The sequence below is a fragment of the Choloepus didactylus genome, chromosome 12 (assembly GCF_015220235.1).
Source record: "Choloepus didactylus isolate mChoDid1 chromosome 12, mChoDid1.pri, whole genome shotgun sequence".
Lineage (NCBI taxonomy): Eukaryota > Metazoa > Chordata > Mammalia > Pilosa > Megalonychidae > Choloepus > Choloepus didactylus.
Window position 1 is genome coordinate 8,765,285 of NC_051318.1, and position 14,702 is coordinate 8,779,986.

At 41.1% G+C, this 14,702-nt stretch overlaps 1 protein-coding gene across 2 annotated transcripts in view; it reads right to left on the bottom strand.

The window, feature by feature from the left end:
• Positions 1–5,853: 5,853 nt before the first annotated feature.
• Positions 5,854–14,702, bottom strand: part of B3GLCT (beta 3-glucosyltransferase) — a 112,805-nt gene continuing 103,956 nt past the window's right edge. For both annotated transcript variants that reach the window (XM_037799994.1, XM_037799995.1), the window contains one exon: positions 5,854–7,909. In XM_037799994.1, the coding sequence (XP_037655922.1) occupies positions 7,742–7,909 (168 nt within the window). In that variant the 3' untranslated portion in view covers positions 5,854–7,741. The remainder of the gene's footprint in view (positions 7,910–14,702) is intronic.

Below are 14,702 nucleotides of genomic sequence, written 5' to 3' on the forward strand. Positions count from 1 at the left end.
CAAAGCCTAACTCTTCATTAGTACTTATCAAAGTTTATAATTATGTATTATTATTCATTACTGTCTGTGCCCTAGATTATAAATTCAATAAGGACAGAGAATTTATCTACTTTTGCTCGTCATTGCCTCTCCAGAACCTGGCACATAATAGATACTTTTAAAATATTTAATGAATGAACCAAGGTTAACTTTTATATCCATAAAGTTATTTTAAAAATGTATTATTACAGAATTTTCCTATATTTCTGAATCCATTGATGAAAGTCAAATATACTTCAAATTGATTAAACTCAACATAATGAATCCTAAATTTTCCAATTTGATAGAGTAGATAATTCACTCTAATTAGAGAAACTCAAAATCTCAAAATTAAGCACTCTTCATAATGGAGTACAGATGTGGAAATAGCAGCTACAGGGGGTTTTTACTAATGCATTGCAGATCCTATATTTCAACACTAGAGTCATAACATTTTAAAGCTCAGACTGTCTCATTTGATTAGAAAACTGACGCCCAGAGACACAAAGTGACCCACCCAGGATGACACAGCTAAGCCAGCACTAGGCCTTTTAACCCAGTGCTCCTTCCACCGCAGCATAAAGGAGAATAGCTTCCAACTCCAAATGTGGAATTAGGAGAAACCAAGACGGGGAATCAAATAGGGGAGTCAAATGCTGTCCAAGAAATTCTAGATTTAGGAGTGTCTGAAAATGTCCAGGAGGCTGGTGTGCAAGGAAGCCCAGAGAACCAGAGGCAGGTCTCCATCTTAACTTCTTCTCCACCTGAAGAGTAACTTAATTTTTTTTTTTTTAATTTCACTTTTGGGTTTTTTTCCCCATGTGCAAAGATCTGGGGGGCACCGCTGAGTACCCGTGTCTTGCACAGAGTCTAAGAACACAATGACCAGCACAATGTCATAGCTCACAATACAGCTGTCAGGTGAATCTGTGGACGCATGAGGGAGTGGGCACGTTCCCTTGAGCCTCCCTCCAACAACCCACCACGGCAGGCGAAGGATGGCCCTCCCCGAGGAGATCCACATCCCAGTTCCTGCAGCCGGTTAACTTTACGTGGCAGAAAAGGACTTTGCAGATGTGATTAAGTTAAGGGTTTTGAAATGGGAAGATTATGCTTGATTATCTGGGTGGACTCTCCATGAAATCACACGAATCCTTCCAAGAGGGAGATTTAACCCCCAGGCAGAAGGGGAGAAGGCTGTGTGATCACAGAGGCAGGATTGAGGACACATGCCAAGGGAGGCTGGCAGGCACCAGAAGCTCACAAAGACAAGGAATGGGTTCTCCCTCAAGCCTGCAGAGGAGTGTGGCCCTGCCAACAACTTGATTTCAGCTCAGTGACACTAATTTCAGACTTCTGGCCTCCAAGCTGTGAGAGAATTGATTAAACATAACATAATGAGACAGGCAGAGACAAACACATTTCTGTTGTTTAAAGCCACTAAGTTTGTGGTGATCCATTGAAGTAGCCCCGGAAACTGAGACAGATTTTGGGTTCTGGGCACTAGGATGCTCCTGCAACAAATATCTAAAAATGTCAACGTGGCAATGGGCAGAAGCTGGAGGAATTTTGAGGTGCATGATAGAAAATATGTAGGTTGCTTTTAACAGACTGTTGGTGTAAACATGGACATTTAAAGGAGCTGTTGGGGAGGGATCAGAAGGAAGTGAGGAGTGCAGGCGAGGGGACATAGACCATCTTAGAGAAAACAGATAGTGTTAGAAGCACAGTGTCTGCAGAAATAGGAGCTTTAAAGGAGCTGCTGGGAGGGCCCGGAAGGGAGTGAGGGGCATGTTTTTGGTAGTTGGAGGACACGGGGTCCTTGTCGTATCGTGGCAGGAAGCCCAGCTGCAGTGTGCCCGACAGTTATGTGGAAAGCAGACCTTGCAAGCGGTGATCTTGAATGTTTAGCTGAGGGGATTTTCAAGCAAAGTACTGAAGGTGCGGCCTGGTGTCTTCTTGCAATTTATGGTAAAATGAAAGAACGTGAGGGAAGGCCTGTTGAACGAAAAAAAAAAAAATGGAACTTGATGACTGGGGAACTTCTCAGCCTACCCAACATTTTAGCAAAAGTTGCTAAAATGAGGAGATTCACTGTTAGGAAATCGTGAAGAGAAAGCTAAGGGTGTGGCTGGACAACCACTGGCAAGCAGCTTAAAAGGATCTGAAGGTCACAGCGTTCCCTCACAGGGCTCCTTGAAGATTTTAAGCACACAGCTCACAGATCCCCTCAACCATTGGAAGGGTTAGATGAGAGATCATCCAGGAGAGACGTGTGGAGGGGACTTCTGTCTAGTAGCGTGACTCCCCATGACACACCTGAGAGACTCACAAGGATTTGGGGGAATGTTGTATCACCAGAAATTGCCAGCTCGGACTAAAGGGACAGACATGGGACAAAATGAAAGAAGGTTGTGGGACTCCCAAAATTTTACAGAGAACAGGCTCATCATTTCTATCATTTTAAGCCACCAAATTTTTGGTAATTTGTTACAACAGTCACAGGAAACTAACCTGTACACATTAGATACACAATAAGATGTTTTTTAATCTTTTAATTAAAATTAAATACCAAAAAATTTAAGGGATATTCATAATGTATATATGCGGTATAAATAGCACTTATAAAACAAACATGCATTGTGCCCACCAGCCCACTGAGTAAACAGAGATGACATTACCCTGGAGTCCTGTGTGCCCCTCCCAGAACCCATCCCCTTTTCTTTCTCCCACAAGTAACCACTAACTTGAATTTTGTGTTTACCGTTCTCTTACTCTTCTTTATGGCTTTAAAAAATGTGTATTTCTACATGTTTGTTTTTTAGTTTTACATGATTTTTTAGTTTATATCAATGAAACCCTACTTTTAAGTGTTGCTCCGTGGCTTATTTGCTTAAACATTATGAGACACTTCCACGCCTCACGCAGCTTAGTGCATGCAGCAGCTCACACTCCCTGCTGCAGAATATGGCCTTGTAGAGATGCACCACTTCTCATTTACCCAGTCTTCAAGCAACAGTCAGGGACGCTGGGTGCGGCTTTGGGTTCTAATGAACTGTGTGTGCTGCTACAAAGAATCTTCCAGAGGCTTCCTGATGCATAAGTGTAAGAGCTTCACTAAGCCATTAAATGCCTCAGAGGAGAACTTCTGGGTCCCAGGGTAGGAGAATCTTCACCTTTACTAGGTGCATTGTCTTCCATAGTGGTAGTACCAAAGTCTAAAATTCAGTGCTGAGTAGACAGTTTCTTCCTTTTTTAATCTCCCAGCACATACTGCATCTACCACTTATTTGAGGAATAATTATATATTGCACTGTAACTTCTCTTCCGGAGTTAACTCTTGGATTCTCAGTCATCTCTGCCTATAATAATGCTTTGACTAGATAGGCACCCCCTCTGGGAAAGCACCATATGCCACTCTTGGAAGAGGTGTGAGACTATAGGGATTAAATTCATAGACTCTGAAGCCAAAACATCTGGATTCCAAACGCTGCTCTGCCATCTTTCAGATGTGTGACCCAGAGCTGGTTATTCAAAGTCACCCTTAATATAAAATGGGGTTAACAATAACACATGCTTACTGTGGAGAATTAAGTAAGTTATGTGTGTGACCCTTGAAGGGTGCTGGGCACAGTAAGCACCATATGAGTGGTGGTGGTGGTTGTTTTCATGTTGCTGTTCTCCGTAAGAACTAGCACATGTCAAACCTTAAACATTCTCAGCAGATGACACTGGCTTATACTTAACAGAAGTGATGCAAACACCCACATCTTCATGCCTGCAAACCCAAACACCTTTCTATTCCCACACCCACACTCTTCCTTTGTTTTACAGCAGATCCCCCTAACAAGGTAGATCCCTCCACCGTGCTCTGGAGCCCAGCCCCTGCTTCACCAAGATGGCCAACGCCATCATCCCCCCTCTCTACTTGATCACTCCCATCACAGATGTTCCCTAGAATCTTCCATCTTAAAATACAAACTCTCTAGACCCCATGTTGCCTTTCAAGTTATGTTCCCTTGCTTTTAAACTAATTCATAAAAACACCCAAACAAAACAAAAACTCAACTGACACCTCAACTCCCATTCTCCTCCCATGCTTTGCTGCCCAAAGCCCACTCATTGAGAGCGGCCTTGTCAAGGCTGCCGGTGACTTCCATGCTGCCACATCACACAATCACTTCTCCGTCCTCGTACTGTGGACCTCTTGGCAACACGTGATGCAGTCGATCACTTGCTCCTCTGCTAGACTTACGGCCCACCCTGTGGGGTCCTTCCCACCACACTGGCTTCGCACCACTGCTCAGGTGTGGGGCCTCTTTTCTCCTCTCTAGGTAATCTTGTCCAGTCTGGTGGCTTCAAAACCTCTGAAATGATGTTGACTTCCAAAATTGTATCTCCAGCCCTGACTTACCCACTGAGCTTGACTCCCACACTTATTTGAGATCACTTGGATGTCTACATCTAACAATAGCTAAGCCAAAGCCACACAGGCTTGCTTGCTTCCCACAACCACGTTGAGCTTGTTCACACCTTAGAGCCTTCGCGTTGGCTGTTCCCCCTGCCAAGAACCCCCAGCCCATGTATCTTTGATTTCTGACTCCTGGTCTTTTGGGTCTCAGCTCAAACATCACCTTCCAAGAGAAGCCTTCTCTGACCACTCCATCCATCGTCCCCAGCTCGCACCTGGTCCTATCACAGTACCCTGTCCTTTAGTTTCTTTATAGCATTCATCATTTGAAATCATTTTGTTCATTAATTGTTAGCTGGCTTATTTTATGTCCCTTCTCCCTGTACCCACCTCTACCTCCAGGAATATAAGTCTTCTAAATGAAAACATGCACTGACTAACACCAGAAACAAAGCCCTCACTTTCTACAAAGAGGAGGAAAATTCATTTTATAGGGGACATGTTTATAGAATGCTTGGGAACATAAAACAAAGCACCTGCTCCAGGCCAAGCAGTCAAAGATGCCTGCAATGGTGCAGCCAACATGGCAGACGGGGGCACCTTTGAAGGCCTGGCACATAGTAGGTGCTCAATGAACAGCTGCTGAATGAATCCACTGATTGATTCATTTTAGCCCATGGGAACTGCATCTCTGATTATGAATGGAAGACAACAGATTCTTACAAAAGCCAATTTAATTACTGAGGATTATCAACAATTATGCATGGACATGGAAGTGGAAGCACTAAAGTTTGCAGTTAATTAGGGAATGCCTTGAGCACCGATATGGAAATGACCCGAGTATAACGTCCCTGGAAGCCTGCTATTATTTCATGTTCCCAGCACACTCTGAAGGCTGTATTTGCTGTCTGGATTTATGGTTTAGCTACAAGATGTAAAAATCCCATGTATTCAGACAAGTTCCTTTGGCTATATCATCAGAAGTGGCTGAAAAGCAAAAATGACATTCTAGTTATTCTATAAATAAATCCTTGTTAACAACCCCAGGATAAAAACAGCCATTTGGAGAAAAAATCCCTATTTAAAAAGGCAAAGAAATGTGACTAGCACGATATCTGTTCTGGAAAGTTCAGACTCAAAATTTAGTTCTGAAGATATGAACTGTATGGATGCAGTTCTATAATAGCATCTTATTTGTGATATAACAAAAGATAATGGTCTTATAGCTTTGGTATAAATGTATTTTCAACTTCTGCTCGTTCTCTAAACAGGTTATCTTTTTATTGATTTTCTCTCTGAACACTGTATTTACTAGATGGCCAACTTTCTCCCCTGATTTCATTAACTCCTTTTCTCAATGGCCCTCCCCATTCCCACTGTAGGTTGGACTAACAAATACAACATTTGAGAAATCAGAAACTTAAGCAAATAAATTTTATTCATGGTTAGGCTTACATAGTTCCAAAAGGTAAACATAAAGAATAAAATACCTAAAAGCACCAGACGCAGTGCTCCAGCACCAGCAGAAGGCACTGATCAGAACACAGACGAAAGCTCGACATGGGATCTTCGTTTAGAGATGCCAGGCTCAATCCTGGTGAGCAGGCTGTTCTCTGAGTGGTAACAATTAGTAGGCACAAGTAGAGATAACTGAAGACTCTTCCCCACTGGCTTGGCGGCCATGGCCCTCCAGGAGCTGCCACTACAGGGGACATGCAGGCAACTGCGACGTAGCAAGGATAACAATCCCCATTACTGTGGCAGCAATGCCAAGGCCACTGCAGCAGCTTGATGAGATGAATACATCTCCACGGCACCTCTCACCCACGTGATGGTCTCCGATCCATTACTCGGATGGGCCACAAAATCCACACTCAAAAAAATGAGTCCAATGCATTCAGTTATCATCAAAACACACCAATCCTGGTATCTGCTAGTTTCAAGAACTGGTAAATGCTATTGCATTATTTTGGAAATGAGTCAACTCTAAGAAACACATACACACACACACACACACACACACACACACACACACACATGACTTTTGGAGGTCTGGTTTTAAACCCCTCTGCTTGGCTATAAAAGCATTACAAGCAAAGTTGACGAAAGGCATTTTTATTTTAAAAAAGAGAGAGAGACAAAGAAAAAAAGAGGAAAGTATTTTACTATACCAAAATTAGATTACAACATATTAAAATCAAATCTTATGCAAATCATTTTACAAAACTGAATTATATAATTAAAAACATTTAAAAAAAGAGTACTTTTTACACATGAAAACCAGATGTGTTAAGTTACCATATATTAAAGACATGATGTGAAGGTTAGATGTATTTCAAAACACTATGTTCAAATTTCTTTCTTTAAGAACCAGAGCAGTTGCCAGACCAACATTCTGTTCCTCCATTAGGGTCTCGCTGTACCCTGGAGTGATCTGTTCTCAGTCAGCAGAGGGTCTTCCAGGAACACTCAGAGAAAAAAAAGGGCAAAACATCAGTCACAAATGCATTTCAGTACCTGAGACTTCCACAGAGCTCACTGACTTGAATAAAACACTCCAACACTGTTGATAAATACTGAGGACACTATTTTCCAGCATCCATATACTTTTGCATCATAAGCAGGCCATAAAGATAGGGCTTCGGGGAGAAATAGAACAGAGACAAACCACTAAACAAATAGAAAGCTCTAGAAGTCCTCTCATTCTCTTTTTATGAGGCACAAACAGCAAAAGAAAAGCGAAAACAGAACAACGGCGGTAACCGATCACGGAGGATTTCATTTCTAGGCTTTTAGGATGTTTAGCATCACTCCTGCTGAGTTCCCAGGAAAGAATCTTCATCATCAATAACAGTTTAAAAGTTCATACCACTGGCAATACCCATGTCAAAAGAATTCCACTGTTCTTTATATACACATATGGGATGGCAGAGAGTCACGTCTCGCCACTGTCTTGCCCGACTGAAACGTTCGTTTAACAAATAGAGGGGACAGGGAAGAGACTTATAGTACCATTTATTTTACATGACAGTAATAAAGCTGCTGCATCACAGCCTGAAGATGCACAATAATCATTGTGCATTACGATAACTGCGTAATTCAGAAGCATGTGATTTTTCCCAGAAAAAAAAAAAAATTGCTGTGCCCCTACATGATTCCTCTCTTTCCCCTCTCAACACAGACAACAGAGTTTCCACGTAAAGCCGGGAAGGGTCCGAGGCGCCTGGCACACGGAGGCAGTCTGCACACAGCACAGCCGGCTCATGCCAGCCCCACTTCCACGGCCTCCCGCCCCGGCCCCCAGGGCCGCCCTCACAGCTCCTCCTTCCAGCGCTGCTGGGTCTCTGGTCCGGCCTGGGCTCCCTCGCGGGGTGCCAGCCACGTGAAGTACACCTCCACGGGATCGATGTTCCAGTGTTTGTGGAAGGAGATGGGGACTTGGTGAGAAAGGTAAGCCTTGGGGTAGTCCACTGGCCGCGCCTGCAGGGAGAGGAGACCGTTAGGCTCTCCGGCCGGTTTCTTGGCTGCAGGAGAAGACCTGAACATACGAAACAACCGCTTTGAATCAATATTTGATATCAGTTACAGGACTCGAAAAGCAAAGAGGAAAATCGTTTTCACTATCTCCCCTCTAACTCCAGGCTCTTTGCTTTTGTGTTGCCAATTACTTTAATTTCCCCAAGGCATCTCTCCAAATGCTTCTCTGCTCCGTGATCTTGCCCCTGGGAGATTCGTCAACCATGGTAATAAATACAAAAGAGGGAAGTTCTCCTCGGTAAGTCATTTACATTACTATTATGACTTCCACAAAAAGCATAAAAGTTATTTCCGACAGCCCTCTCTAAAGGAAGTCTGGCCATCTGTGGGCTGTGTGTGGGGCCGGGGCCAGGAGCTCCTGTGTTCCCTCTGCCAGCCTGCTGCGCTGTGTAGTTTGGTGTGAATCTTTCAAAGTAGGAAAACACTTTTGGTGCTTATCACGGAGAAGAGGACAGTGTGAGTGGACATGAGAGAAACTCAAAACCATCTGCAAGAGGCCTTAAAAGGGCTTTGCAATATCATCACTTCAAAATCCTCTAGAATTTAAAAACCAAAATGCAAGCAGAATTAGACATAGTCTAGAACAATGAGACTGAAGAAACAATCTACAGGGTACAGAAAGAAACTGAAACCAGATACTACCATTTGCTCTAAAGCCAAGCATCCATCATCTCTCAATCTCACCTTAATTTGTTATCATTTTATACGGCCCATCTGGTTTACTCATGGCAACCCAGTAGGTTGTCAATAATCAAACAGTCTTGATTTTATTAAAACTAGATATAACACATTTTAAAATAAGTCTTCTTCAGGCTAACATTTGGTTAAATTCTGCTTTCTTAAATGGCTTACAGAGTATTTTCATTCAGCTTTATCTCATTCTATCCTTGAAATCACCTTGTGGGACAGAGTTGTGTGATGCATCCTCATTTGATAGTTAAGGAAACCAGAGCACACAAAATTATAACTTCCCTGGGGTGACACATCTGGCAGATGTTGTTGGCACAGGGACGGAGAGCAGGCTTCTGGGTCCCAGTCCAGAGCTCTTTCCGGAGACCAGTTGGCTCCTCTCGGCCCCTGTGCCTCTGGCTCGGCCACTGAGCCGCTTTGGCAAGCTTTATCCAGTGGTGGCACAAATACACTGCTCAGATGAGTGTTCAAACAACACTGATACCTGGGAGGGAAACTGCACAACAATGTAGGGGAAAACGTTCATAATGGCCATTTTGTAACCTTTTAAAAATTCCAAGTGCTCATGGAGTTAAAAATCTAAGAAGGGAATTTTAAAGGGAAAGACCATGAGACAGAGAAAAAAAGTATACTGGATTACAGTCTAATTGGATTGGGAACGTTTTGAATACTAGCTAAGGGAATTCGTCAATTACATGATGTCTATCTGTCAGACCCCCTGAGAGTTAATTGGCAGGGAAGGAAACCAAGGAGAAGCATCCTCTCGACTCAGCTTTCATATAATGCCACAGTGGTCCCAGAAGAAAGAAACAGAAGCAATGGAAATAAATCCTTGCTTGTTTTTCACATTTAAAAGTGAACTTTTGGAGATACAAGTGCATCTAACAGGAAAAAATAAATCCGTAACATCTTTCCCCAGGGGAATGTAGACGCCTCTGAATGCCTGCATCTCAGCAAGATCACCCATGCATGAGAAGAGCCGGCCTAGGGAGCATTAAAATGTGCATAAATCAAAGGAGAGGCTAAACCTGCTTGTAGTTGTGCCTAAGAGTCTCCACCTGAGTGGCTCTTTGTTGCTCAGATGCGGCCTCTCTCTCTCTCTAAGCCACCTCAGCAGCTGAACTCACTGCCCTCCCCTCCGTGTGGGACCCGACTCCCAGGGGTGTAAATCTCCCTGGCAATGCAGGATATGACTCCTGGGGATGAGTCTGGACCCAGCATCCTGGGATTGAGAACATCTTCTTGACCAAAAGGGGGATGCAAAATGAAACAAAATAAAGTTTCAGTGGCTGAGAGATTTCAAATGGAGTTGAGAGGTCACTCTGGTGGGCATTCTTAGGCACTATAGAGAGAACACTTTTTAGGTTCTAAGGTTTTATTATACTGGAATAGCTAGAGGTGAATGCCTGAAACTACCAAACTCCAACCCAGTAGCCTTGACTCTTGAAGATGATTGTACAATATAGACTACAAGGGGTGACAGTGTGATTGTGAAAGTCTTGTGGATCACACTCCTTTTATCCAGTGTATGAACAGATGAGCAGATAAATGGGGACAAAAACTAAATGAAAAATAGGGTGGGAGGAGGGGATGATTTGAGTGTTCTCTTTTACCTTTATTTTTTATCCTTATTCTTTTCCTGGTATAAGGACAATGCTCAAAAATAGACTGGGATGATGAATGCACAACTATATGATGTGAAGAGTTGACTGTATACCATGGATGATTGTATGGTATGTGAATATATCTTAACAAAATTGAATTTAAAAAATGAAAAAAAAATTATCCCAATTAAAAAAAAGTGCATAAATTAGGTCATGGAAAAGAACAAGGCAAAACTACAAAACTGAAATGCATCCTAAGAGGCAGCTGTAATGCCAAGAAGTCTACAGAGTGTCTAATAATCATACCTACATGTCCAAAATGCCAAAAGAAAATCCCAAACAGGCCAGGCCTGCAGTGAGGAAGGAGAACTTGGGGAACAGATGTATGGAGGGCAGTGGGCATCTGTGTACAGAGAAAGCGAGACGGCTGAAACTGCGCAAGAAGGATGGAAGTTGGGCAGAAGGAAGGCTTTCTTGTCTGCAAAGGTTAGCACACACTGAACAGGGCAACAAAAGAAGAGTGAAACTGTACTCCCTTAGCACATATAATATCTTTTATAGTTGCACTGAGGTTTCAGAACATGACAATCATCCCAGAAAGTTCCCCAGTACCCATCTGCAAGCAATCCCCACCCCCACTGGCCACCCCAGGCAGCCACCGATCTGCTTAGTCTCTAGAATAGTGCCTTTTCTAGAAACTTCATATGAGTGCAGTCATAGCCCATGAAAACTCTGTGCCTGGCTTGCTTTATTGGCATAATATTTCTAAGGGTCATCACACAATTGCATATAGAGTAGTCTGTTCCTTTTTTATTGCTGAGTAATCTTACACGGCATGACCAGAGCCTCTTTTGTTGACCCAATCACCAGGTGACAGACACTTGGATTGCTTCCGATATGGGGCTACTCTGAATAATGCACACAAAGTCTTTGTGCACTTACAGGTTTTCACTTCTTTTGGGTAGACACCTAGGGGTATAAGGTAAGTACTTATTGGTGCATCATATATTACCCCCAAACCTAGCAATTTAAACAGAGATTTATCTCAGAGCTGCTGTGCCGTCAAGAGTCTGGGCACAGCTTAGCTGTGTCCTTGCTCCGCAGTCTCTCACAAAGCTGCAATCAAGGTCTCAGCTTCCAAGCGGGCTCAGCCATCACGGGCAGCGTTCAGTGCCTCGAGGGCTGGTGGACAGGGCACCTCGCTTCCTTGCTGGTTCTGACCTGAGGTCACCCTCGTTCCTCCCTGTGGGCCTCCCCCAGTGTGGCCACTCGCCTAGTCAGAGCATGCAGGCTGAGAAGGCAATGGGGAGAGTCTGCTGGGAAAACGCAAGACACGATCCTTCATAACCGAATTATAGGAGAGACATCACATCACCTTTGCCATATTCTATGGGTTAGAAGCAAGTCATTAGGTTCTGCCCACACTCAAGGGGGAGGAATAACACAAGGCTTGAATACCAGCAGGTGAGAATCACTGGGACTCATGCCAGAAACCGCCTACCACACATATCTTTAAATTTTTAAGAAATCAAAATATTTTCCAAAACAACTGCATTTTATACTACCACTAACAATGTATGAGGGACCCAGGTTTTCCACATCTTCATCAATACTTGGTGTGATGATTTGGAGCTGTATGTACCCCAGAAAAACATTTTATTATTTTGATGCTATTTGAATGAAAATGTTCTTTTCATTTCATTTCTGGATTTTCTGTTGCTAAAACATACAATTATTTTTGTATATTGACTTTGTATCCTGAGGTCATGCTAAATTCACATATTAGTTCTAACAGGTTTCTTTGTTGTTGAATTCTTAGGATTGTCTACATACAAGATCATGCAGTCTACGAATAAAGACAATTTTACTTCCTCCTCGCTGATCTGTATCCTTCAATTTCTTTTCCTTGACTCATATTGCACTGGTTAAAATCTCGAGTACAATGCAGATTAAAAGTGGTAAAACTGGAAATCCCTGCCTTGTCCCGATCACGTTTTCTGTAGATTTTCTTCAGTCATTTGACGAAGAGAACTTCAACCTAGTTTGTTAAGTTTTGGTTTTGTCTTGTTTTATCATGAAAGGGTGCTGGATTTTGTTAAATGCTTTTACTGCGTCTACTGCAACGATCATGTGGTTTTTATCCTTTACTCTAGGAATAAGAGTATTACAATAATTGATTTTTTTATGTTAAGTCACTTTTGAATTCCTGGGATAAATCCCACTTGGACATGGTTAATAATCCATTTTTATATGTGGCTGGAATCAGTTTGCTAATATTTTGTTAAGGAGTTTTGAATCCATGTTCAAAAGGAATATATTGTCATGTAATCCTTTGTGATGTACCACTTAAATCTCTTTAATTTTTTAAGCTAAGTGTATATATATACATATAGAAAATGTATATATATATATTTTCTTAACGGTTGCTCTAGGGATAACAATATGTATCTTTAAACTGTCAGGTTAATAGTGACCTCATCAAGTGAGTTGGGAAATATTCCCCTTCCTCTAATTCAATTTCTTCAATGGACATAGGTTTAAATATCCCTTCTTGAGGCAGCTTTAATAATGAGTGTGAATTATCTAATTTATTGGCATATTTCTGTAGGGCCTGAAAGATATTCCCTCTTTCATTCCTGATATTGGTAGTTCATGTCTCCTCTGTCTTTTTCTTGGTCAGCCTAGCTAAAGATTTATCAATTTAGCTGAACTTTTCAAAAGAATTAACTTTTGGTTTCATTGATTTCATCTATTGTCTTTCTGTTTTCTATTTCATTGATTTCTCCTTTGATTTTTATTCCTTCTTTCCTTCTACTTAGTTCAGGTTTGATTTCATATTACTGTTTTGTTTCTCAACTCAGAAGCTTAGATTATTGACAGTACTTTTCTCCTTTTATGATATAAATGTTGAAAAACTTCCCTCTAATCCCTAAGTAGCAGTACCTGAAAATTTTGATATGTTGTGTTTTTATTTTTATTTCAGTCAAGATTTTTCTAATTTCTCTTGTGACTATTTCTCCTTTTGATGCATGATTTACTTAAAAGTACATTGTTTAACTTCTAAATATTTGGGGTTTCCCCCAATTTTTCTGTTGTTGATTTGTAATTTCATTCCATTGTGGTGAGAGGACATACTTTGTATGTTTTCAATCCTTTAAAATTTATTGAGACTTGTTTTATGGCCAAACATATGGTCTATCCTGGAGGAGGTTCCCTGTACAGTTGAAAGGAATGCGAATTCTACAGATGTAAGGTAGAGTGTTCTTTCTCTATGTACCAATAGGTCAATTCGTTAAAAGAGCTGTACAAGTCTTCCGTATCTTTGCTGATCTTTTCTCTAGTTGTGTTATTATAAATATTGAGCTTAGTATTGAAATCTCTACTATCACCAATGAATTGCCTATTTCTCCTTTCAATTCTGTCAGTTTATGCTTCATGTATTGTGAAGATCTGCTGTGTTAGGTGCATACATATACAATCATTATATTTTCTTGATGTACTGATGTTTTATAATTATGAAATGCCCCTCTTTCTCAATAGTAATATAGTTAAACTGTTAAAAGACAAAGACAAAAGAAAATCTTAAAAGCAATGAGAAAACTAATCATCTGATAAAGGGAATGGAAATACAATTGTTGGCCGAATTCTCATTGGAAATAATGGAGGCCAAAGGGCAGAAAGAAAAAACAAACCTGCTAACCAAAACTTCTATATCCAGTAAAGATATCCTTCAGTAAAAATATCCTAATATTTCTGTTCTTAAAACCTATTGTATCTAATGTTGATATAGCCATTCCAGCTCTTTTATGCTTAGCTATTTGTATAGCATATCTTTTCTCATATTTTTACATGCAAGCTATTTGTGCTCTTTTAATCTGAAGTGTGATTCCTATAGAAAGCATATAGTCAGATTTTGCTTTTCATCAAGTCTGACAATATCTGCCCTTTAACTGGAGTGTTTAGTCCATTACATTTAGTGCAATTATTGATATTGCCGGATTTGCATCAGCCATTTCACTATTTGTTTTCTATATGATTCATGTTTTTTGTTCCTCTGTGACTCGTTTACTGCCTTTTTGGTTAAACAAAGTATTTTAGTACACCTTTTATCATTGATTGAACATTTCCATCCTTTTGTTTTAGCTATATTTTTTAAAATTTCAATAACATTTCTACAATATATCTCCATCTCCTTCCCCTGTCTGTGTGCTATTATTGTCATATACATTGCATGCATCTGTCTTATAAACTCAACGCAATAGGGTTATAATTGTTGCTTTTACAATCTTATGTAAGTTAAAGAAATCAGAAGAGTTAAGACACACACAGTCTTTTACATTTACCCACACACTAACCCTTCCCAATGTTCTTCATTCCTTCCTATATATTCATGTTACCTGGTGTCATTCAGTTTCAGCTCAAAAGATTTTCTTTAGTTTTTT